The sequence below is a fragment of the Myotis nattereri genome (assembly GCF_964212035.1).
Source record: "Myotis nattereri genome assembly, chromosome: 7".
Classification (NCBI taxonomy): domain Eukaryota; kingdom Metazoa; phylum Chordata; class Mammalia; order Chiroptera; family Vespertilionidae; genus Myotis; species Myotis nattereri.
The window spans coordinates 13,836,308-13,863,036 of NC_138082.1; the positions used below are offsets into that span (position 1 = coordinate 13,836,308).

Consider the following 26,729-nt stretch of genomic DNA (forward strand, 5'->3'; position numbering starts at 1 on the left):
ATGGGATAGTAGTTTTGAATGAAGACCTTCTAGACATTAGGGAGCTGGAAGAACATTTCAGGAGAAGAGCCCATGCAAAGGCCCTGAGGCAGGACTGTTCCCAGTGTGTTGTAGGAAGTTAAAGGAACCCAGGTTGGAGAGGAGTTGAAAAGTGGGGGGAATGGTAGCCGATGAAGGCACTGAGAGGTAACAGTAGGGATGTTATGTCAGTGAAAAGCACTGCTACTGGGAAAATATTGTGAGAGTGATAGGATCAGAATATTGCAATCATTTGATGGGGAGCAGAAAATGATTTTTATCTTTAGAGATTTCAAATGTAGAAAAATAAATTTTGAAACAGGTAGCCTGGCTGGTGTGGCTCAGTGCTTGAACATCGACCTATGAACTAGAGGAGGTCACAGCTCGATTCCCAGTCAGGGCACATTCCTGGGTTGTGGGCTGGATCCCCAGTAGGGGGCGTGCAGGAGACAGCTGATCAACGATTCTCTCTCATCATTGATGTTTCTATCTCTCTCTCCCTCTCCCTTCCTCTCTGAAACCATAAAAATATATTTTTAAAAAGAAACAGGTAATAGTCATATATGTAGGCTATTGACAATAACAGTTGAACACATTTAATTTCTTTGTTGTGGCAATGTATGAATATCGGGTAAGTTTCAAATTTGAGACAGAAAAGTCACTAAATTTTAAATGGTAAATGTGTGAATAATCCTATATAATTTTTCAACTGGTAACTATAAAAATTAACAGATAATGAGACAACGCCACCCAGATAAAGATATTTTGATTAAGTAAAATGTTTGTCCCGTACTACAGTGGTAGGTAGAAAGCCTGTATACTGTATAGCCAAATTATTTGACGAGTTCAGCAAAAAATTAACTTTGATTTCTGGCATTAATTAATAGCCCTGTTACCTGTCCCACTCCCCCCCCCCCCAAAAAAAAAACACCACAAAAAAACAAAACAAAATAAAGTAAAACCTACGGAACAAAACCAAACCAAAAAATAAGAACTCCCTGCCCTGGTCAGTGTGGCTCAGTTGGCTGGAGTGTCGTCCCATGCACTGAAAGATGGCGGGGATGGGGGTGAGGGGAATGCCCAGCTCCCATCAGGGCACATACCCAAGTTGTGGATTCGATCCCCTGTTGGGCCACTTGCAGAAGGCGATGCATTGATATTTCTCTCTCACATCAATGTTTTTCTCTCTCTCCTTCCTCTCTCTAAAATCTTTTACAACAGCAACTCCCTAAGCCTTAGAGTTTTGTTTTTTAAAGCCTTGAGATTACTTTTCAAGACATTCCTAATAGGGCAATTTTGTAGATTTGATGATTCACAAATGTATGTGACTGTATTAATCCACAGGTGAGGCCCTTTCACTCTGTTAAATTGTTGCCTGTCATACAGTATTTAAGTGTACCTAACACACTTTGGATTTGGGCAGCTTCCTCTGACACACAAAAATGTGTTATATACTAAACTATTGAAGAGATTTATAAATATAAGCTGCGATGATCCTAATGTTCATCACCAGTGGTTCTCAACCTTGGCTGCATATTAGAATCACCTGGGAATCTTTTTAAAATCCTGATTTCTGGGCCTCATCCCCCGGAACTTCTGTTTCTTTGTTATGGGGTGGGGCCACAACATTAGTAACAAAGAAACAGTTTCCGGGGGATGAGGCCCAGAAATCAGGATTTTAAAAAGACTGCCAGGTGATTCTAATGTGCAGCCAAGGTTGAGAACCACTGTTCATAGCGTTGACTTTGCATTGCTATGCCCATCGCCCTGTTCTTCCAGGATTGCTGTTACAAGCTTAGTGCTATTTCCTTTTTGCCTCCTTTCTTACTGCCTACCTTTCCTTCCCACTTTTAGTTTTACTTTTTTCGATTACAGTTGACATTCAATATTAGTTTCAGGTGCATAATGGTGAGACTTACATAATGAATGAAGTGGTCCCCCTGATACATTTAGTACCCACCTGGCACCATCCATCGCTATGACGATATTATTGACTATATTCCATGTGCTGGACTTTACATCCCCATGACTATTCTGTAACTACCAGTTTGTACTTCTTAATCCCTGTCCCTTTTCCACCCACCCCCAACCCCCCTCCCATCGGGCAACCATCAGTCTGTTCTCTGTATCTGTGAGTCTGTTTTCTGTTTTGTTTGTTCATGTATTTTTGTTTTTTGGTTTCCACATATAAGTGAAATCATATGGTAGTTGTCTTTCTCTGTTGGACTTATTTCACTTCACGTAATAATTTGCCCTTATTTTCACCACCAGTGGAGGGAAAGGAACAATACTTGAAACTTTAAATTAGTCAGTTTTAAAATTGTGTTGCTAAACTAGTTGTGAGTGTCATTACTCTAGTCATTTTTTCACCCCTTCTGGAATTAAGAGTTTACTGTACTCAAATTTAGATTTTTTTTGATATTTTGTTTATTCTTATTATTAATTTTAGTCTACTTTATAATAACTCAAATATTAAGGATAGGATGCTTCTAATGAGAATTTGTTATCTGTTAAGCAGTAAATGGATAGTAAAACTCTTAATTATTGTAAGTCTTTTATGTAATCTATTAAGAACACTTTTTCAAAAACCAATTTTCTAATTATAAGACTGATACATTATAGGAAATTCAGAAAAGCAAAAATAAACAAAAACTTTACAAAACATTAATTACATTTCATCCCATCCCCCAGAAATAACTTCTCTTCACTTTTCAGTGAATTTCTTTCCATTTTCCAAGATATATCCTCACATACTTAAAAATAAATTGGATCATTATTTTGTAATATAATTTTAAATCAGTAATGTATCTCTCTGAGCTTCATATTTTTATTTGTAAAACGGGGATGAAATATGCACCGTATGGAGTTCTTGTGAGAATTAAATTGTGTAATGTGTTCATTAACAGTGCCTGGCACATACAATGCACCCAGTAATGGAAGCTAATAGTAATAATAGTCATGGAAATAAGCCATTTCTAGAAGTGTAATTTCTAGGGGAAAGGATATTAATGTTTTCAAGGCTGTTGATAGAATTGCTAAATTTCTTTTTGAACTATGCTTCCAATTTTCTCCTACCAGCAGTGTATAAGAGTACTTTTCGCTTTGTAGCTATAATTAACTTTGGTTATCATAATCTTTTAACCTTTGCCAACTTGAAGACACAAATTTGTATATCTTTAAAATTTTTTTCATTTTGAAGAAATACTAAAGAATTCATCGTTTTTTTCATATATGCATTGGCTATTTGTGTTTCTTTCTTGTGAATATCCTATTCATGTCTTTGGAGAAAGTTCAGACTTACGAGTAACTAATAAAACTATTGCTTTTATCTAAGCTGGAACAATTGGATGATACTCTATTTTAAGTTTCAATACAACATATATTTTTCGTTCTTTAAGTATATATATATATATATATATATATATATAAATTGATTTCAGAGAGGAAGGGGGGGAGAGAGAGAGAGAGAGAAAGAGAGAGAGAGAGAGAGAGAGAAACAAAAGTGGTGAGAGAATCATCAATTAGCTGCTTCCTGCATGCCCCACACTGGGGATCGAGCCGACAACCTGGAATCAAACCTAGGGGCCCTGACTGGGAATCGAACCATGACCTCCTGGTTTATGGGTTGACGCTCAACCACTGAGACATGTTGGCCGGGCTACACTTTTCATTCTTGATAGCTAAAACATTAGCATATAAATGTCCCAATTTTAGGAAGGATATTAAGGAAAGTTCTAATACTATTCTGTAGAGGTATAATCACATCTTACTTTTCAATTTTCTGCAATTGTTTTTGTTTCAGAAAAGCACAGGTCGACCACATATAATCCAGAAAACCTTGGCGGGACAATATTCTAAGCAAATGAAGAATCTCAGTAAGTTTTAATCCAAGTAGCCATTCTATTCTGTGTGATAGGAACTATAGCTTGGTGGAACTAGGTAGACAGGCAGGCTTGCTGGGAGGCAGAGCTGACTTGAGATCTGGAGTGAGCAGTGTGGTGGGCTGTGGAGAGAACTGTGGCTTTCATGTAATGAGATGTGGATAGTTGTTTTCGATGGAGAGACTGAAAAATGAAGCCTGGGAATAAAGCGGTGTTAGGAACCAGAGAGTAAGGCCAAATTTAAGAGAGTGATTTACAGTGAGGTTCATGCTTAAATTTCCCTGGCAGTTTACTGCTCTTCGGCGAACTTGCATTGCCTCTCTTTTATGTCTCTCTCTGAGGCATCTTAAGCATGCTGATTTGCAAAAGCTTCTTTTGGATTATTGCAGTACGTGATGTTACTACTTCTGTATCCTGATGCCAAAAGTCTTTAATAATTTATGCAAAAGCTTATGACATACATTATTATTATTATTTTATTTAATCCTCACCCAAGGATATGTTTTTAATTGATGAGAGAGAGAGAGAGAGAGAGAGAGAGAGAGAGAGAGAGAGAGAGAGGGAGAGAACACCATCAATGTGAGAGAAAAACTTCGATGCATTGCTTCCCGTGTGCTCCCTGACTGGGATTGAACTCTCAAGTTTTTGGTGTACGGGACAATGCTCCAACCGACTGAGCCACCCAGCAAGGACATGGCATACATTATTTTTTAATTCTAAAATGAATTATATACTTAATATATACTAAACTGTAGAATACTCTTAAGCTTTCAGAAATTGAAGGTCAGGTGGTTGTAGGTCAAATATGCATATTCTAATGAGTCTTGGAAAACTCATTATGTTATTGGTGATATTTGGAAGAAAATTATGTTTGAATTACATTATGATTTATTAATTACAAATTGAAATATATTTGTGACTGTGAGAATATGAAGTGTTTATTGATTGGCATGCATTTTCCACCTTGATTTTGATTTTAGATGAAGTTGCTCTCCAGACTGCTTTACCTTCATATAATATTTGAAAAACATACTCTCGTTGAAGTACAGTCAAGCATAAGTTCTGGTATTCCTTATTTTTTTTTTATTCAGGTGTGGAAAGCAGCGATCAGTGGCCCTTTTTGTCTGAATTACAGTGGTTGAAAAGGAGAAGGAAGAGAGCAGTGAGTGTGAGTGTGGCATAAGCCACAGGTGGGGCCATTGGACTCCGTTAAATTGTTGCCTGTCATCACACAGTATTTCAGTGTACTTAACACACTTGGGATTTGGGCAGCTTCCTCTGACACACAAAAACAACAAGCCCAAACCCTCCCAAACCCCTATAAGTTGAGTCTATAGGCATATTGCTTTTTATTCATCTTTCCCTATCTATCTATAATATATATATATATATATATATAGAGAGAGAGAGAGAGAGAGAGAGAGAGAGAACTATGCTAATTAACCGGGACGCTGTAACGGGTTAACTGGACACAGGAGGTTGTGCCTGCAGCGTGGGGGGCAGGGCGGCAGGGGCCTCCGGGCCTGCGCTGGGAGAGGGCCTGATCACCAATGGCTACGGCTGCTTCAGGGGCTGGAGAGCAAGGCAGGGCCCGACCGGCGACTCCAGGGTGGGCAGCTCCGTGTGATTTAGAATCCTGCGCTGGACTCCTAGTTAACAATAATAAACTGACTCCAGTGTTCTGTGAGCCCTAGTGGCCACATAAGGAATGTGTTATTTTTGCTCTATTTTTAAATGAAAATTGCAGTGCATTTTTTTTTCTATTGAAAATATAGCTGACTTTTAAAAATATGTCTTGTATAGCATCATATAAAACATTTCTGTTAACAAGAGAAATAGGGGAAGGAGTTAGGTTTTTAAATGTTGGCTAATCACGCTTATTTTTATTTCTTTCAAATTAAAAACTCTGTTATACCAAACTTTGAAGCTGGATGTGTTTTTCTGAAGAGAATGAATCTACTTGACCATTAGTATTATGATAGTTGCTAAATAAGAATCGTGTCATTATATAATCAACAATTGTCTTTTGGCTCCCATGTATTGATACTTGTATAGGGGCATTGTAACTGAAATTATGTTCCTGGTCTTTTTCATAATAGATTAGGAAGCTGTAATGATCGGGACTGTCTTGTAATTACATGGTGAATGCTATGTAACCGAGAATTAATTCCACAGCATATAGATTACATGGTAATTTACTAGATAACTTAATAAGTAATTATGCTGGAAATTGTACATTTTAGATAAGGTTTTGGTGAATGTATTTTTGTGTGTGAAAAAATTAGACCTCCAGCCATCAAAAACTTAGTTGTAGGTGAAATCATCCTCTTTTTTGTGGTCCTATTTTTGTATTACGGTGATTATGGATACAGGTGTGTGTTTTTTTCTCTCTCTTTTTTTTTCTTTCAAATTGAGATATGTTTTTGCTTACTCTTAAAGATGTGGTTGGTAATAATAAGTTTTACATAGGCTGATGACATTTCACTAAAGTCCACCCCTACCAAATGTAAAACGATCAGTGGCCTTGTAGTTTTCTACTATGAAAAAGAAGTCCAACCTAATGGCTAACATATTTAGCCCTTGCTCTTAATGGATTATCTAGTAATAATAAAAATCTGGAACAATTTAGAATATTGTAATTATTAGTATTTGTTCCTGTGAGAAGTTAAGAATTAGTACATTATTATTAGAATTTCACTCCGCTGAGTTAAGGTTTCTGTTTTACTACATTGGTACCTTTTCTCAATGAGCTCTGCTATTCTTGGATAGGTTTTCCTTGAACTTTTAATAGATGTGAATTTTTATCACATCTTAATTGAGATGATTTACTTTTACAGAATTATACTGTATATTTTTCTCTAGGATATTTTTACATATAAAATAATATAAAAACAACATGGGGCTCTGTTCTCTGTCTTAATGAGTACTTTAATAATAGTTAAATATTGTTCTTTTCTGAATATTTGAATGTTCACTCACACCTTATGGTCACTTTTTTTCTATTTTTCTGAGCAAGTTTCTTCAAGGGTGTTTATAAAATAGGCAGCAAAGAGTTCTTCTGAAATTCAAAATCAATCTACGACTAAGCAGTCATCCTCAGAGAAGGTGCTATTATCTCTGACCATACATTTTTATATTCCACAGCCATCTCGTGGTGTGTTTGAAGAAATGAAATATTTGGAACTTATGATTGTTAATGATCACAAAACGGTAAGAGTATAGAACCAATGGGTTTTGAACCCAACAGCTTATTTGAGAAAGAGTACACTTCTCTTTATATTCAGTTATTATTTGTTACTTTTTTAAAGCAAGATACTTAGATGTTTTATTTTTTGGAAATATTAAATGATTTCATTTATTTTATGGTGTTTTGGAACACTGGGTTTTATAGAAATTTCAGAAGTCTCAACTTTCTCTGTTTAATAATGATTATAATTGGTGGATTTAACTGTGTGGCATTTCTCACTTATCTTCATTTAAAATTCTTATTCTCTACTTTCCTCCATCTGTGTATGTGGTCACTGCTTTCTAATTTTATTCCATGTCTTTGCTCTGCTAGCATGTTATTTTTCCTTACTAATTATTATTTTTTGTTGCAGATATAATTATAGGAGATAAGCATATGTAATAAAGATATACCCAAAGAGACTATCTTTAACTGATTATTTAAATACTGGAAAGATGAAGGTCAAAGTAAAATGTGATTCAATGTGGGTTTAAGTAACACCTAAAAGATATATGAAAAGATATATGAAAAAAGATATGTAAAGATATGTATTACTCTCTATTGACTTCTCACAAAGATAAAGTAGAAACTTTCTTAACCATATTCTACTTCTCCATTTCTCTCTCTCTTACCTTCACACAAGAATATGTTTTTCATTGATACTAGAGAGAGAGAAGGGGAGAGAGAGAGAGAGAGAGAGAGAGAGAGAGAAACTCGGATCGGTTGCCTGCCATACTCTCCCCAAACAAGATCGAACCTGAAGCCTGGAAATGTGCTCTGACTGGGAATTGAATCCAAGACCAATGGTATGGGACGATGCTCTAACCAACTGAGCCACACTGGACAGGGCTTAACCATTTCTCTTATAAAATACCTTGGCTGAAGCTTAGAGCATTGATCACTAGGCTATTTGTTAGTATACCCAATAATTTTGGCATGTTGGTAAATGTTTAACACCTGGCTCTTTGGGGGGGGAAAAAAAGCCTGATTTAACAAACTGAACAAGAATAATTTACATCTGTTTTTCAATATCTGGAGATTTGCTATTGGGTTTTGGAATAATGATTCCACTAAGAGTACTCATCTTATAATCTTTGTGCTAGATGAGGCAGCACAGTTATGTTGATACCTGTCACCCTTAGGTTGAAAATCAAGCTCTAATTTTTTTAGAAAACAAACTTCTTAAGGATTGTATTTGTTTATGAAGAAAAGGCAAATTTGGCACTTTAAATGTTAATTATTTTCAGTAATCAGAACATGTGAAAGTAAGTTTTATCATAAATGAAGATTGAACATTTTTCTTAGTATATGAAATTAGTTCTCATTCATGCAAGGAAATAGAAATATTGCACTACATTTACATTCAAGGTTACTTTTTTAATGCAGAGTAACCTAATATTGGCTTCCTGAAAAAAATGCCCATATCTTATTTTGAACAAGCATCATATCAGTGGATTTCATTAGACCAAGAAAAAAAAAAGTCCCTCAATTTTGTAGAAGCATCTTAGTAGCTGGCTGGTGGAACCTAATTTGTGAGCCAATTATAGCCTTGATAAGGGTCGGCAAACATTTCTTTGAGCCAGTAATCTAAACATAAATATTAAAAACCATATTCTAATTGAAAAATGGTTGAAATACTTTAAAGTGCATGAAAAATGTTTTGCTTACACTTATTGCTCTATTCTTATGTGTACGTCAATAAGTGAAAATGTAATAGCTCAAATATTTTTCAATTTAAACCTCATTTGGTTTTTCTTATTTAAAAGCTATTATGTTATTTATTTTTTTATTTTTATTTTTAAATTACAGTTTACATTCAATATTATTCTCTATTAGTTTTAGATGTAAAACAGAGTGAAAAACCACTATATTTTATAGGTACCTAATAAATTAAGAGTTATTAATAATCATGATTTATTAGGAATATACATAAACTCTTTTATAAGAATTATTAACTGAACAAGTTTATTTCCTATCTCAACCCAGACTAGCCTTTGAATTCCAGTTATGTGATCATGGCTATTTTTATTTGTCCTCTCTGAGCCTCACTTTCCACATTTATAAAATGGGGATAATAAAATCCACCTCATAGAGTTGTGAAGAACACATATTTCTTGTAGGAGAAAGACTTACCATAGATCCTAGTACATGCTAGGTGGTTAGTTAACTGGAAGTTCAAGCGAACAAACCCTAGAGCTCACTGTGTCCTTATCTTACTTGCCCACTCTCTCAGCAGCACTGGGCACAGTTGATTATTCTCTCCTGTTTGAAACATTTTCTTCATCTCTAAGCTTCTGTGACACAACGGCTCTCCCACTTCACCAGCCATTTTTTCTTAGTCTCTTACATCTGACCTCTAGAATTAAAAGAATGCCCTACAGCTTGGCTTGGGGCTCTCTTTTCTTTCGATAACTCTCCCTCAAAATGACCACTTCCAGCTCAAGTCTTCAAATAATGCCATGACTTAAATTCATCACTCTTTATACCTCTTACCTTCTGAGTTCCATAGTTGCATATTCAACTGCTTACTTGACATCTGTACTTCAATATTGAATAGGCATCTCACTTTACCATTTCTAAATCAGAACTCTTGGTTCCTGGGTCCTAAACATCTTTTTTTTTTAAATGTATTTTTTATTGTTGATAGTATTACAGATATCTCCCATTTCCCTCCCCTTTTCCCCCTCCTCCCAACCCCTACTCATCCCCCCTTCCAGGTCTTCACTACCCTATTGCCCATGTCCATGGACTATGCATATAAGTATATAAGTTCTTATAATTGAGGTCCTTCAATTTAAAGTGAGGTCCTTAACTTCTTTTCTCTTAGTGTATCTCATTATTTTAGATGGCACTACCATGCCCCCAGCTATTCAAGTTCAAAACCTAGGAGACATCTTTTTATTCTCTTTTCTCACCTTTCACAGTCTCTATAATGTCCAGCCTTTGTTACCTGTTACCTGGACTATTGTAATAATTTCTCAACAGGTCTCTGTTTCCATTTTTGAACTTATCTAATTCACTCAACTCATAGCAAGCAGAGTGATCGTTCTAAAAGGAAAATCAGAGACTTCAAAATAACAAACATGAAATAAATGAAAATCTCATCACATTTTGATAGACTTAAAAAGACTTATTTTACAACTTGCGTGTCATATTTCTCTTGACCATCCTATCTGATAAAAGAGAAACATGATAATTAGCATATGTCCGCTACCCTTCCCATTGGCTAATCAGCGAGATATGCAAATTAACTGCCAGCCAAGATGGCGGCCGGCAGCCAGGCAGCTTGAAGCTAACATGGGGCTTGCTTGCTTCAGTGACGGAGGAAACCAACGTTCCCTGCCTGCCTTGCCGGCCTCTGAGCTTGCAGTTTGAAACATTGTTACAAATATAGAAGCTAAACAAACCCCCAGAAACCTGTTCTCAGCCCGCCGGGATCTCAGAGCTGGAGTTGATACAGTCTTCCGATTATAGAACCCAAACAAACCAGATACCTGCTTTCAGCAGCAGAGGCCTCAGAGCTGGAGCCAGAGCTAAAGCTGGCCCAGAATAATAAAAAAAAAAGAAAAAAAGGAGCAGTTGGGAGCTTCAGTCACCCGCCAGCCTGAAAACAGCCCTCAGCCCCTCACCCAGACTGGCCAGGCACCCCAGTGGGGACCCCCACCCTGAAAGGTGTGTGACCAGCTGCAAACAGCCATCATCCCCTTACCCAGGCTGGCCAGGCACCCCAGCGGGGACCCCCACCCTGATCCAGGACACCCTTCAGGGCAAACCAGCCGGTCCCCACCCGTGCACCAGGCCTCTATCCTATATAGTAAAAGGGTAATATGCCTCCCAGCACCGGGATCAACAGAGCTGAGAGGCCTCCCAGCACCGGGATCAACAGAGCTGAGAGGCCTCCCGGCACCGGGATCAGTGTGACGGGGCAGCGCCCAAACCCCCTGATCGCCCTGCAGCTCTGTGTATGACAGAGGGCGGGGCCACAACCTCCCTATCCGCCCTGCTCTGTTCGTGACAGGGGAGGGCGCCCCAACCCCCTGATCAGCACTGCTCTGTGCCTGATAGGGGGGAGCTCCCCAACCCCCTGATCGCCCTGCAGCTCTGTGTGTGACAGGGTGCAGCGCCCCAACCCCCTGATTGGCCCTGCTCTGTGGGTGACAGGGTGCGGCGCCCCAACCCCCCTGCCCCCCATGGGCCCTGCTCTGTATGTGATGGGGTAGAGCCATAACCTCCCCATCGGCCCTGCCCTGAGTGTGAGAGTGGCGGTGCCCCAACCCCCTAATCAGCCCTGCTCTGTGGGTGATAGAGGGCAGCGCCCCAACCCCCTGATCCGCCCTGCTCTATGCGTGACAGGGTACGGAGCCCCAACCCCCGTGATGGGCCCTGCTCTGTGCGTGACAGGGGGCAGCGCCCCAACCCCCTGATTGGCCCTGCTCTGTGCGTGACAGGGTTGCGCTGCGACCTCCCCATCAACCCTGCCTTGAGTGTGACAGGGGGCGGAGCCCCAACCCCCCAATAGGCCCTGCTCTGAGCCCGACCAGGTGCTGCACCTAGGGATTGGGCCTTCCCTCTGCCACCCAGGAGCAGGCCTAAGCCAGCAGGTCGTTATCTTCCAAGGGGTCCCAGACTGCGAGAGGGCACAGGCCGGGCTGAGGGACCCCACCTCTCCCCCCTGAGTGCACAAATTTTTGTGCACCGGGCCTCTAGTTATACTATAAAAAGAGGTTTCCAAAAAGGACAAATTAATATTCAGAAGGAAAATAAAATGTACCTTAATAGGTGTGTAACACCATTGCATAGAGGAGGTGTCAGCTAGTATTTTTCCTTTTTGTGACATGTGCTTCCTAATGCAAAAGCTTTTTGTTAAAGTTAACGATTCAGTGGTATTTAGTACCTTTACTAAGTGGTGAACCATTACCTCTATCTAATTCCAAACATTTTCATCACCCCAAAGAGACTTTTGCTTTTTACTTTTAAAGATAGTCAACAAGCCCTAACCGGTTTGGCTCAGTGGATGGAGCGTCGGCCTGCGGACTGAAAGGTCCCAGGTTCGATTCCGGTCAAGGGCATGTACCTTGGTTGCAGGCACATCCCCTGTGGGAAGTGTGCAGGAGGCAGCTGATCGATGTTTCTCTCTCATCAATGTTTCTAACTCTCTATCCCTCTCCCTTCCTCTCTGTAAAAAATCAATAAAATATATTAAAAAAATAAGATAGGCAACAAGTACCACATGATCTTACTCAAATGTGGAATCTAATAAACAAAATAAAATGATGAACAAAATAGGCCCAGAGACATAGAAGCATGGAACAGACTCATGAATCTCGGGGGGGCGGGAGGGGAGAGTAGTGGGGGGAGTGAGAAGAGACCAACCAAAGAACTCGTATGCATATATGTATAATCCATGGATACAGACAGTAGGGTAGTGGAGGCCTGGGGTAGAGGGGGAAGGGTCTATAATGGGTCAATCGGAAAAAAGGGGGACATATGTAATATTTTCAACAATAAAGGTGTTTTTTTTTAAATAGGCAACTTAAAATGCTGAGCTACTTATAGCAACGTCTTTATGCTCCATTTATTCAAAAAAAACAAAACAAAAACCTGTTAAAATGTCCTGTGTCTTCACATGGTGGAAGGGACTAGGGGTCTCCCTGGACCATCTTTTATAGAGATACTAATCTTATTCATGAGGGCTCTACCCTCATGACCTAAGTACTTCCAAAGGTTCCACCTCCTAATACCATCATTTTGGCGGTTTGGATTTCAACATATGAATTTTGGGGCAGATGTAAACATTCACACCAAAGCAAATGTTGTAAATATAATCATTATAAAAATTAATGAATACTACTAATAACAAACAATACTAGTTTATTGAACATTTATCATGGGCTGATTAGTGTGCTTAGTATTATCAAAAATAAATATCAGAAATTTAAGCATTAAGATATATATTCTTTGTTTAAAAAATATAGTAACAGAGTTAGTTTATAATGTGAAAGTGAAAAAGGAGAAACAAAAAGCGTATCATGGTTTTCCAATGTGGAAATATTTTTAATCTTTATGAAGGGTGCATTATTTTAATAATTATAATTGAAGCACATTTTTAAAACTTACGGTGCAAATTTGATTTGGTAGTCTGGGAATTTTTTTTTGTTCATTTGTTTGTTTTTTTGCTCAGTAGAGGACATGACCCCCCTGTGTATACTTTTGTTTTTAAATATCCTCTCTAAGACATTCTAAGCAAAGTACTCCTTGCTAAAACTGTAGCCCTTCAGATATTGCTTTGCAATTATTCTATTAATTTATTTTTTCTTAAATGATCACGAGCTATCGTCACATTTCACTTTTACTTTATATCTCTTCTTGTTCTAACTTTGAGCAGTCAAAAGCAAAAAGCTTCATTTGGAGGAGGCATTCTTCTGCAAGAATATACTAGAATGTATGACAGATACATTCCATATCATGGACAATATTTAAAGTGCTACCTAAGAAATTTTCTTGATCTGTGTATGGCCCTTGAGCTTAAAGTGAGGAGGGTGTCCGATTGGGACTAAATTTATTGGTGTAAGCCCTTCATAAGCTGGGAAGGTTGTTTCATTGAAAATGAAAGGGTTGTATTTATAGACATTAAGACTGAAATAACTTCCTTCTCAGGAGTAAAGCTTCTCACACATATTTCTGTCGGCCGTCTGTGTTACCTGGAATATCCTGGATGTTTTAGATCATCAGAGTTTTTGCTGCCTAACACAGAAATAAATAACACCACCAGATCCACTAAATTCTTAATTTTAATCCCCAATTTCTACTGCTGCTATGAGATTCCTGCTTTTATAGAATTTTTATATTTACCATTAAATTATGGTTTGGTTCATTTTGTTCATTGGATGCCACATGTAAGTGAAATCATATGGTACTTGTCTTTCTCTGACTGGCTTATTTCACTTAGCATAATGCTCTCCAGGTCCATCCATGTTGTTCCAAAGAGCAGTGATGGACTCATAGTTAGAGAGCAGTCTGTCCACTGTTGGAGGGGAGGGTGGCGCTGGAGAGGAGGGGGAGGGATTAAGCAAAAGAGGGGAAAAATGAGAAAAACTCATGGACACGAACAACAGTGTGGTGATTGCCAGGGGTGGGAGGTGGAGGAAAGTAGAGGAAGGTATCGGGGGAATAAATGGTGATGGGTGGAAATCTGACTTGGGGTCAAATACAGTGTACAAATGATGTGTTGTAGAATTGTGCACCTGAAACCTGTATAATTGTCTTAACCAGTGTCCCCCCAATCAATTCAATAAAAAGGAAAAAAAATTATGTTTTGGCATTGACTGAGATCTTTTTTTCCTCTCCAGTATAAGAAGTATCGCTCTTCTCATGCACACACGAACAACTTTGCAAAGTCTGTGGTCAACCTCGTAGATTCTGTAAGTATCCTGTTTTCTCGAACCTCTGTTTCCAAGGTGAAATGCTTTACATCTCTATGTGCTTACTTGTTGCTTTAGTTCTTGCTTGAGCAAAAGTGAAAATTCCATCCTTAAGTTCATCTGGCTGAGGAATTATAGAGTGGTCTGCTTCACAAAGAGTAGTGTTGTCAGAGTTTCAGGGGACTGTTAAGTTATTCATGGAATTCCAAAAATCCATGAGAGTTGCTTCTAAGTGATGTCTGGACCTCATTGTCTCCAGAGCTTCAGGAGGACAAAAATCCTGGAGAAAATTAGCTACCAAGAAAAGTGTCAATTCAACATGACAAAGGAGACTTTGTTCGTAATAATCAATTGAGCTTATTGACTTAAACATATCGCAGAAGCACTCTAATAGATTGAGGTGGACCATGTTTGAAGGGTATAGGAAATACAAAAATAAATTTTTCAAAAGAACTCAATTTTATCTTCTTACTGTTCCCTTAGTAGAATGTTTCAGACTTCATTTCCAGGTGACAGAATTAAGTGTGTCCCCACACGAAACGGATTTGAAAAAGTAAAATACATATCTCCTTACAAAGACCTCAAACTAAAAACTTTTATGTTGATCATTTTTTCTCTTATTTTGTAAACTACAGGGAATGATGGTTAAGATTTTCTTGCTTTTTCCTGTTAGGTAGGCACTCCGTAGATGTGAATATTATTCATTGTGTTCCAATAAATTGTTCATTAGACGAGTCATCAATTAAAGATAGCATACTACTTTGTGTATTCCAATGTTAAGTGCTATTTTGTTCAGCTAAATATATTTTTATCTGATATTTATTGTTATGTTCCCTCTTAACTAGAGGGGGAAAAACCTTTTTATAAATTGCCGAATACTTAAATGGTACTTATTTTCTCCAAAGAACTGCCTTCTCTTCTGCCCTTTAAACAGTCCAAAACCCCCAACCCCATAAAGACTCATAGCCTAGAATGCCTGGTAGGCACAGCTGGAGGGGCACAGAGTGTCGTATGGAGTTAGGATTGAAATTCTGAAAGCCACTTTGTACCTGGTTTCCTTTAATTTCAGCTCTTGTCAGTCTTCTGAGAGGAAAATTATAAGTGAATATGGAAATGAGAATATTAAACACACCTTTCCCCCTGCCAAAGCTGTTTACTTGGCAGCATTCCTCTGTTAGTCATTTCAGCATGATTGAACCGAATCACATCTTGCAAAGTGTAATTTGTATTTTGGATTGCCATATAAGGTTCTGAAGCTGAACAATTGATTTTGAAAAGACATTACATTTCACTTGCTCCTTGTAGAAATCATTTCTGCTTCAGGTTGATTTAGGCATGCTGCGACTCCCACTCTGCAGTGTGTTCAAAGGTCAGCCGTTATTTTCTTAATTAGCTTGGAAATAGGACAAAATGACAACATTCATTGAAATTGCTTAATTATGTGAATTATTTAGCTGCCGGGCCTGAAGTAGAGAAAGAGAGTGGAGAGACACAATGGAAACGCTGTGAGTGATGCCACCCTGTGGTGAAGGTGAAATGGTGATACAAATCTGCTCTTTCCTCTTCTGGCCCTCCTCGGCTCTGGGATTCTTTCCCAGTGCTGTTTTACTTTTCATTTCACAAAGCGTCCAAGGGCAAGCCAGCCATGCGGCTGGTGCTTATCCAAGGATTTAGTGATCTGTTCCAGTCTTGTAGGAATAACTGGTCATACTACACTACCCAGGGCTGATGAATTTGGTTCCAGCCTGTTACCTCCTGTGAGGTTTGGGAGGGTGTTTTTTCTGAACGCTGTTTTGAATTTATATCCAGGCTTTAGAATCTTGACATCCCTCCTATCTATCCTGAAGTGAGATGCCTGGCCACTAACGGTGCTGATTTCAGATGAAAACAATCTTATAGGAGAAGCCAAATTGTGTGATTGTTCATGGTTATTGTTGCTCTTGGAAAATGGAAAGGAAATGAAGATTCTCTCGAATGAGCCAATTATGACCTCGTGTTCTCCTCTCCCCTCCCCTCCCATCTTCCCGCCGCCTCTGAATCACTGATTGTGCACGTTTGACCCAGTGGTTTCCTCTTGCACCTGTGCTGTTGTGTCCCCTCAGATTTACAAGGAGCAGCTCAATACCAGGGTTGTCCTAGTGGCTGTGGAGACCTGGACCGAGAAGGATCACATCGACATCACCACCAACCTTGTGCAGATGCTCCATGAATTCTCCAAATACCGGCAGCGTATCAAGCAGCACGCCGATGCTGTGCATCTCATCTCGTATGTGCCCGCCATCTTTGGTTTGACATTTGTCTTTATCCCTTTATTTTATGAGTTAAGTTCTATATCAGTATATCGATTTTGAACAAGACTGATGTTGAGCCCTAGCTGGTTTGGCTTGGTGGATAGAGCGTCGGCCTGTGGACTGAAAGGCCCCAGGTTCGATTCCAGTCAGGGACACATGCCTGGGTTGTGGGCTTGATCCCCAGTAGGGGGCATCTAGGAGGCGACCGATGGGTAATACTCTCTCATCATTGATGTTTCTATCTCTCTCTCCCTCTCCCTTTCTCTCTGAAATCAATAAAAATATATTAAAAGAAAAAAAGAGTGATGTTGATTCCTCTCTCCATTAAATGAGAAGCATGGAGGAAGGCTGTCTGGTGCCGGGAGGCTGCTGGTTCCATAGTCATTAGATCTACCTTCAGAGCATATCCCTACCTTCAGACCTTCCATCCACAAGGTCACCTCAAGGTGGTTGCTGGTACTCCAGCCTTTATTACAGGGCAGGAATGATGGTCCTGGAGGATTGTAAGAAGGCATGCCTTACGCTGAATTAGTTCCTTTGAAGCAGATTTCCTAAAAGCTTGCACACATTAGTGTCACCAAGAAATCATTTGTTAATTTTTTTTTAAATCCTCACCTGAGGATATTTTTTCCATTGATTTTTAGAGAGAGTGGAGGGGAGGAAGGGGAAGAGAGAGAAAAAAACAGAAACATAGATGTGAGAGAGACACATCAATTGGATGCCTCCCATATGTGCCCCAATTGTGCTGGGGATGAACCCTTGACTGGCCATCAAATCTGAGACTCTTTGGTGAGCGGGCCTAAGCTCTGTGTTGAGGAACACAGGCCAGGGCTGTTAAATATTACTCATATGGCCATATTGAGCTGCAAGAGAGGCTAGGAAATACAGACTTTTCAAGTGAATTATTGAATAAAATTGAATTATCACTGAGGAACAGAGGTACCATATTTTCTGGTGTGTAATAGGTGTTCCCCACATACGATGAGGCTGTTTTCAGACAGTTCTCTAAGGTTCTCTCCTGGGATCAAACCAATCAAAGTTTCCTTCCTTTCCTCTCACCTTTACTGTTTACTTTCTTTTCTTCCAGTCTTTAATCAACATTTTGTAATAATCAGCAAGATTTTTGTATAACTACTAGATAGTCTCTATTGGAAGAAAATCAAGAGTTTGTGTTCTCAATTCCTGAGTTCGTACATGATGCTTAGTAGGGGCTCAGTTAATATTTGCTCAACTGATATTATTAACATAACATAAATTTAAAGGTTTTTATGACAGCATAAATTTCAATGTTTTTAAAATGCAGTTTTTGATTATTGTGAAGGAGGATGATTTGGGGGTGTTCAATGTAGGAGAGTAGACATGTTTGGGGAGAGCTTATGTGATGGTCACTACATTGGCTTCCTAATACTGATTTTCTTCCTGAAGGCGCGTGACATTCCACTATAAGAGAAGCAGTCTGAGTTACTTCGGAGGTGTCTGTTCTCGCACAAGGGGAGTTGGTGTGAATGAGGTAAAATTTGTCAGTGTTCTTAAAGTAGATCTTTATCTTTGCATCTGATCTGATCCCCCTCCCTCCCCACCCCGTGGCCCAGTTTACATCCTTCCTCAGGCCTGTTTAGAATGATAATGATGAGAATACAGTATGAATGTTTATATTAATAAATAAACCTTGTAAGAAAAGAGGTATTGTTTCATTTTATAATGATAGTTTTCCTTTTTATCAGGCAAGTACAAGCCAAAGAGGTTTTTTTGGCCTCTATAGATACATTTTTACAAGCTTGTTAATCCCTTACAATTATTTTTGAAAATTATAATGCTTTTTTGCCCAAGTTAGGTTTAACTCATTTATATGAAAGAATTTGTGATTGTATCTACTCAGCATCTCTGTTTTGTCCCTATGTAATTATTTTATATTTATGCCTTCTACCTACCTATCTGTAGAAGTAATTGAAGCAATTATTTCCTTAATCTCAGTATCTTCATTTATGTAAAGAAAATTCTGATAACAGTTGGCAGTAGCACCCCAAAAGCCGAACCAACTGTATCTAAACCTTGAGCCATACCAGAGTATTCCAGCTTATCCTCATGACCATCCTTCAGTGGAGTCCTCTTGACATGCTTCTAGGAAGTTGAATTTATTCTTGGTTTGATATGAGTTGAGTTGGGGCACAACCTTTTATGACTTGTATGTTACAATATCATGTGAGAGGAGAGCATAAGGTTTGGAGAGGTGCCATGTAGTAACAGAGGCTTTCTGCTTCCTGGGCTCAGTTGCCAGGAAGAAGTGATAAAGGAGCAGATGCTGCTTTCTGATGCTGTGAGGCTCTTAGGGAACTGAGATGTTACATGGTGATGATGAAGAAATAATAACTAGTTTTGTGCACTCTCTCAAATGTTTCCCACACACTTTCAACTCTGAAAAACAGTATGGTCTTCCAATGGCAGTGGCACAAGTATTATCGCAGAGCCTGGCTCAAAACCTTGGAATCCAATGGGAACCTTCTAGCAGAAAGCCAAGTATGTACACCGACCTTCTCACTCACTTGCATGTCTGTGTAATGCATGACCAGTTAACAAATACATATGCTTCTTTTCTAAGTCATTGTAGTTTAATTGTAGCATATCTCCTTCCTCTAAAACAATGATAAGATGAGCAACTCAAGGTAATTCTTATTATGTTTGGGTTCTAGAAATGTCTTTTTTTCAAAGTCCCCAGAAGCATACTCACTTTCTCAGAGTATTATCAGCGTTTTCATACTGTGAAGTGTTGGGGGTGGTGACACCTCACCCTTTGGGTTCTAACCACTTGAGTATAGACACACAATGCCCCAGGGGGCTCCTTCACTAGTTTAATAAGAGTACAGGTGGATCAGGAAATAGCTTAGATCCAGAGTCAAAAAGGAGCTCAAACTCCACTTACCTACCTACCTACCTCTAAATAAACTCATCCACCAGTCCTAGCAAGAAACGATAGAGAAGAAGCCTCCCGGACAGGAGGTCCTGATCCAGGGCCTTGTGAGCTTGGGGGCAGGTGGTAGAGGATATACTCTAGTGGCAGGCAGGGCCGAGAGGAGTGCAAACAGAGCCACAGATCCTAGCCGGGAGGAAAATGCAGCCAGTGCCTGGGGTGTTCCTCTGGTTGTTGACCAGATGAGAGGTGGATGGAAAGGCAGACCTGAGTTTCCAGTGAGAGAGTGTCTAAGGCCCACAGTAGTGTTAGGGGTCCATGAAAAATTTTAATTTCTTTAAAAATCAGAATAAAATTCACTGTGGATAATATTCCTCTTTATACCAACACAATAATCAAATATAATTTCTAATACATTTTGTGGTAGAAGGCAAAAGTGCCCAGGACTCACATAATGTAATCCCATGGAAGGAAAGACCAAGGTGTTCGCTCAAATTATTCTCTTACTTTGGAATGAAATGGAAGTTTCCTTCCCCTGTGAAAATATCAGACACCAGGCGTAAACATTCCCGCTCCCCAACCTCCCCAAAGAAGGAAAGAATGGAAATGTACCTTAACGTTTACATCTGGTACTTTTTGACTCTCGATGGGCATCACATTATGGGTATGTTAAGTCTAATGGCACTTATCTCCAGACTTTCATTTATCAACATCTTGCTCAGTGTATTTGCTTTCCCAAGAAAACAGTACACACCAAAGAAGGTTCAGCAGCTGGCTTAGATGCCTTAAAACCAGAAAGGAGTAGGACCAGGTTTCCCACCTTAACTGAAAACCCTGAAGCCAGGAAGAGGCCAGTGCTGGAGTCAGCTGAGAGGTGGTACTGAGTTGGATGATGGGATAGGGTGAGAAATAGTGTTCATTAGTGCCTGGCGTAGTTCCTTCCTTCCTAAAATTCTTAATTCCTTTGTGAATTGTTTGTTTAGCTAGATAATTATTAGTTTTGAGCTTTCGATGATAAAAAATCAATTTGGGAGTCTTTCTTTAAAATTATGATAGAAAAGAGAATAGGGAAAAATAAGTGACAAGAATAGCCCTTCACAATATCAATATGTCAGTCTTTGGTATCTATGCTAATGATGCTTATTTAATGTAAATGATTATCTACATGTCTGTTTTAGATAGCTCTCTCTTACCAAACCGTTTAGCATAGCGTTCTTCAGGTCTCTGGCCAATCCCTGTTCTGACCATAGCAAATTGGACTCTTTAACTTCCAGTATCCTCTGGGAGCAGGACAGCGATGATGGCTCGTTGCATTTGTGCCATAGAGCGGTGCAGTGGACAGAGAGCTCACAGGTTACCACGTCATGTGAGCCCCAGGACCACCCTGGCATCTAAGCAGAGAGACACCTTCCCCATTTTAGAGGTGGAAACACTGAACCCCAAGACATGCTAAGTCGCTTCCCTATGGGACCCTTTCACCAAGGAGAACTGGGACTACAGCTTTCTGTGGTCCAGACCAGGGTACTTTTCATTCAACATTGGAACGAGGAATTTAATTGAGTTCTCTGAGTTACAATAATGAGGAGAGGCACAATTGTATTTCTTGCCGGCTGTTAGGAGGTGACCTTTACTTCTGGAAAGAATGAAGACGTATTGATTTAAAGGAAGTCGATTTTGCTCTGTGAGACGTCACTGTCTGTACCTAGGAGTGGAATTAGAATTAAGAAATTATTGAAGAGCTGTAATGCAAATGACAGATGTGACTTTCGTTGTTTCTCTTTTTTTCTGTTGCTTTGTTTCTTTGGACTAGAATGTGACTGCACAGAATCCTGGGGAGGCTGCATAATGGAGGAAACAGGGTAAATTTTCATATGCGTGCGTTTGATGAATGTCTTTCACTGCAATTGCTGCATATAATTAGATACACAATCTCTCGGTACTGGCCTTTTAAGCTAAGCACTTAGTATAAATTCAATAATTAATTATCTGATATTTTAAAAATGAAAGGACTAATTTACTTTATGTTTTAATTTTTTATTTAAAGTTGATGATCAGTGTAAGATATAGCCTATGTCTATTAACCCTTAAAGATAGCACAGTATTAAATGCTTCTAAGTTTAATAGAGATATTAATTTTTCAGTACACTTAGAATAAAAGCTGGTTGTCTACCTGAAGCAGTCAGTGAAAACCAATTTAGTCATCAATTTATATCTTAAGGAACTCACCAATAGATATGTTGCTGTAATAAAAATTATACTGTACTGCTTATATAACCAATAACTTTTTTTATTATTAAGACAGATCGTGTCTAAATTAGGTAGTCTTCTACTGATAGACGTTTGAACATTTCCTCACCTACCTCCTCTCTGTTCCAGAGCTGCCATTGCTTCTGTGCACCAAGGCCTGGAAACATTGTCCTCTTTCCCAGGGACCCTTCCCCCAGGGCAACCTCTGTCCCAAGGCCCCTAAGCTAGAATCTTCTCCTTATAGATGGGAGAGGTTTCTCACCCTTGTCCCCCTCCTACTTCTTGGCCCCATTCCCGACATCTGCTCAACACATCAGCCATTTTTAGTGCTACCCCCATCCCTAAGCGCCCCAGTTGCCAGAAACCTGAGTTGTTTGGAGAGAGACCTTTCCTTATTCTCCCACCAGGAGTTCAGCTCATAGGACAGACAGGAGTGTGAGCCTGAGGGTTTGCAGGGGGAGCCAGCCATTCTGCCTGCTATTTTAGAACACAGAAACGGCATACCCCCTTGCTGTTGAACCATAGTTTAGTAATATTATGGCTTTTAAGCAGGCTTTTTGGAGGACTGCTATAGGAAAGTAACACTACTTATAATATTGGTTTTATAGGTCGGTATCTAAACTCCCAATTTCAAAATGACTTCTTTCTTTTTATTAAGTTTATTGGGGTGACATTTGTTAATAAGATTGTATAAGTTTCAAGTATAAATTTTTATGATATATGATCTTCATATTGCATTGTGTGCCCACCATCCAAAGTCAAATCATCTTCCGTCACCATGTATTTGATCCCCTTTAAATGAATTTTTTGAGACTACGTATACGATATGGTAAAACTGACATTCATATTTATTTTTTCAAGTACACATTTCTGTGTAGTTCTTTTAAGAGATTACTGTCAACAAGGGCAGATTTCACCTTCTTCCATACACTGCCCTCATATATCAGGATACAGAGAATTATTGGATTACCTCCTGGCATAAGTGGCCTTTCAAATTTCAAATCAAGTGCTATTACAAATATGCTCGAGGAATTAATGTGCGTGATTTAGTTTAACCTTGACTATGTGTATAACATTCCCCTATGTACTGACTGACATAGAGATAGTAATTTGATTAATCAAATCATAGAGAAGCTCATATTGTAATCCTACTAAATCATGAATGTCACCTAATAACAGTATTTGTGATTGAGAACAGGGAGCTATTATTCACGGGAGCTTACCCTAATTCTGTTTGCATTGTGTGTGTGTGTACACTAAAAGCAAATATGCATGTACACACAGATATATATGGCCTAATACATTCTTTTCGGGTTTTCTTGTTTACCGGAATTGTTTTGTGGAAGCTTGCATTATACAATCATTAATAATTGACCCTTACAACTCCCTCCTCAAAAAAAAAAAAAAATCCAGTGGGTTCCTGAGGTCTTTTTATTCAGGACAGAGGCAAAAAAAGTGCCTACCTTTACTGAGACAGAGCAAATAAAAATGACCACATTTTAAAATTCAGGCTTAACGAAGAAGTTTTGTGATGAGCTTTTCAAAAAGTCTTTGAAAGCCAGGCATGAAAAAGCCTGGATGCTGAGGAGGTTGTCCCCTAGCCCCCAGGTTATTTTTATAAACTCGATCACACATACTTTGCCGATTTGAACATAAGAACCTTGTCAAAATTTGTGTAGAATCATCTGAGTCCAGAGTGAACATTTTGTTCTAAATCCAGGGTTTTAATTTTCTTCTCCGATGACTTCTTTTGGGAAGTTATTTACATAATTGATTCTTTATTTCCTCAGGGTATCCCATTCCAGAAAATTCTCAAAGTGCAGCATTTTGGAATATAGAGACTTTTTACAGAGAGGGGGCGGAGCCTGCCTTTTCAACAGGCCAACGAAGGTTAGTAACTTAGGAAGTATAATATTCCCTCTCTCTCTCTCTCTCTCTCTCTCTCTCTCTCTCTCTCTCTCTCTCTCTCACACACACACACACACACACACACACACACACAGTGGAATAGTGCCAAGTATCACTTGTCTTGGAAAGCAGGGTTGTTGTCAATAAGTTAATATTTAGTTACCAAAGGCTTTCTCATGTTAAAGAGTGAGACCTGTTTAAATGAACTATAATTTTACTGTTCTGAATCTGTTTTTTAGCACTAGCTGCTGCACCCTCTCCCAACCCTTTCCCTGAAACAATCTTTTAATTAAAATATATTTGAAATTTCAGGTTAGGGTTTTTACCCTGCTACTAAGAAATAGTGGATTACATTAAGATATATTGCTTTAACATTTCTCTGACAAAAATTGCATTTGGCCTTAACATTCTCTCTAGGGGTATAACTAATGTCTTGGCCCTCTCCTCCCCTCTCCTCCCCTTCCCTTCCCATCCCCTCCTCTCCTTCCTCCATCCTTCCATCCATCCTATCTTTCTTTTTTAAAAATATATTTTTATTGACATTCAGAGAGAGGAAAGGAAGGGAGAGGGATAGAGAGACAGAAACATCAATGAGAGAGACACATTGATTGGCTCTCTCCTGAACAGCCCTCTGTTGGGGTCAGATCAAGTCAAACCGAGGACCTTTTGGTCCATGGGTCAGTGCTCAACCACTGAACCACACCAGCCGGGCCTTTCTCCCCCTCCCTTCCTCTCTCCCTCCCTCCCTTCCTTCTTTCCTTCCTTCCTTCCTCTCTCTCATAGTCTGTTCTCCCAGAAAAGAAACATTTCTAATATCAGAGAGCAAAAAAAATGAGCCAAGTATTTATGGATCCCATTAACACATAGATGTTATATTACACAGTCTCTTGGAAAGGTCCACATTGTCAATTGACATTTCACTGAAGTTCATATACACAGTGTCATAATCCCTTGTCCACAGATGCCTTCATTCAAAAGCTCTGAAAACTGGAAGCGTTTTTATTAGTTTGCAGAAGACACAATGGACAGTGACACTTGTCCTGAACTGAAAATCTTTATCTCTCAGAGTGTGAACATCTGTAAGTCTTGCTGTGGAAATATTAATGTGTTTGATTATAGGGCATCCAACAGGCCCCTCAGGGTTATTACATGGAACATGGTAAATGCATCATACTTTTCTAAAATCCAGAAAAGCCAGAGTCCTCAAATTCACCAGATATAAAGCTTTTGGTATGGGACTACAGACCTATAGTAATATGTTTGGAAAAAGTTGCTCAACAGACAAAAAGACAGGGTTGGTGCTAATTAGCTGATGGTATAGACATTCTAACATTGCACATTTCATATTTCCTTTAAGTCAAAACAAGTCCATTGCTATACAAAGTGTTTAACACTCTGCAAATTGAGAGAGCAGTGAAATCATGTTAGCCTTTAAAAAAAAATCAGTACTAATGTGGGTAACTGACAGAATAATTTATTCCTATCCCCATAATTAAGTGATACTGCTATAGCCAGGGGATGGTAGTTTGATGCCTTGACATTTGTATAGAATCTAAGTAAGGCTGCAGAAAAAGAAATAGGAATTTTAAAGTGAACTTGCATCATTAAAACTTGGCTGCCTGCCTTTTATGACATTCATCTCAATGCAACAGAAACCTGACAACTCCAGAGTGTATAAAATGGATGCAATGAGTAATGATGAATTAATGTGAGCAACTGGTATTTTGAATGCAATGCATGTGGCCAATTTTACCTGCCTTGCAGCTCACCAACTAATTATGAGCATCACACGTGAGGCAACAACACTGAGTTGTTGGGAACGGTTAAGATTTTGAGTGTGTGTAAAAGGATCTATCACTAGATGTCTGACATTGCCTGTGAGTGGAAAGAAAATGATTCCAGTAAGCTGGAAACTTAAAAGTAACCATCTACCTTTAATTTTAAAAGTTAGTAAATAGGAAATCGTTTTTCGCTGAAAACGGCATATTAGCATGTTTTGTAAAAAGCCCCTTTGGATTCCAGTGAAAGCGTTTTTATGGATGTAACAAAGAACTGACTTTGTCCAAGTGTTTTCAGCCAATGACTGTACGGATGCATGTTTTATGTGTTTTTACATGACCTGTGTGCATCTTTTTTGTGCCGCGGGAACCTTCCCAAGGCCATGTTTCCCATGTGCTGTGCCACAGTGACCTGTCTCAAGAGGAGAGTCCTAAGGTTACATGTTCCGGTCTGCCCTTCCCTTTTCCCTTTTCTCCTGCTTGCTGATCGCAATACCGCAGGCGTTAGGCCTGTTGATTTCATTCATCGGATTTGCCCGCTGGGGAGTCCCACCCAAATCTCCTGGGAATCTTCCCCGTTTCTTATAATAGTTCTCCTTCCTGGAAGTGGAAGGGGGATCAGATCTTTCTCAGGTGGACTCAGTGGAAGCCACCCCTGGCTTGGGTGTGTGATGTTGGTGGGGAAGGAGTCTCTTTCTCCCTCTCCTACTCATGGCTCTGAGATTTGGGTTGGGGTGTGCTGGACATGCACAGAGAAATCTTGCCCAGGTTAAGGGAAGTAGGAATGGTTCCCATAAACAATCAACTGCCTCCACAATTGGTTGCAATAGTGTTTATCTGGGGAGCAAGTCCATGGCATCAGAGGGTGGTTTATTGTAGACATTTGACTCTTCATTGCTCCTGGAAGGACCGAGAGATTTCTGTACATCCATGTATATGTCTGCCTTATGTACTTAATATGCTTCAGGCAGTATGGATTTATTTTCAATGAGAATGATGGGAGTGGATTTCCAGCCACATTTTATTCTCAGCTTATTTGTGTTTGCTTGAT

At 39.3% G+C, this 26,729-nt stretch overlaps 1 protein-coding gene across 1 annotated transcript in view; it reads left to right on the top strand.

Moving 5' to 3' along the window:
* The window catches only part of ADAM23 (ADAM metallopeptidase domain 23), a 156,264-nt gene that overhangs the window by 87,725 nt on the left and 41,810 nt on the right, over positions 1-26,729 (top strand). The window contains exons 7-15 of the mRNA XM_081095733.1: positions 3,821-3,893; positions 4,991-5,061; positions 7,044-7,109; positions 14,475-14,546; positions 16,649-16,812; positions 18,263-18,347; positions 19,264-19,354; positions 21,556-21,604; positions 23,783-23,882. Coding sequence (XP_080951859.1) covers positions 3,821-3,893; positions 4,991-5,061; positions 7,044-7,109; positions 14,475-14,546; positions 16,649-16,812; positions 18,263-18,347; positions 19,264-19,354; positions 21,556-21,604; positions 23,783-23,882 — 771 coding nt within the window. The remainder of the gene's footprint in view (positions 1-3,820; positions 3,894-4,990; positions 5,062-7,043; positions 7,110-14,474; positions 14,547-16,648; positions 16,813-18,262; positions 18,348-19,263; positions 19,355-21,555; positions 21,605-23,782; positions 23,883-26,729) is intronic.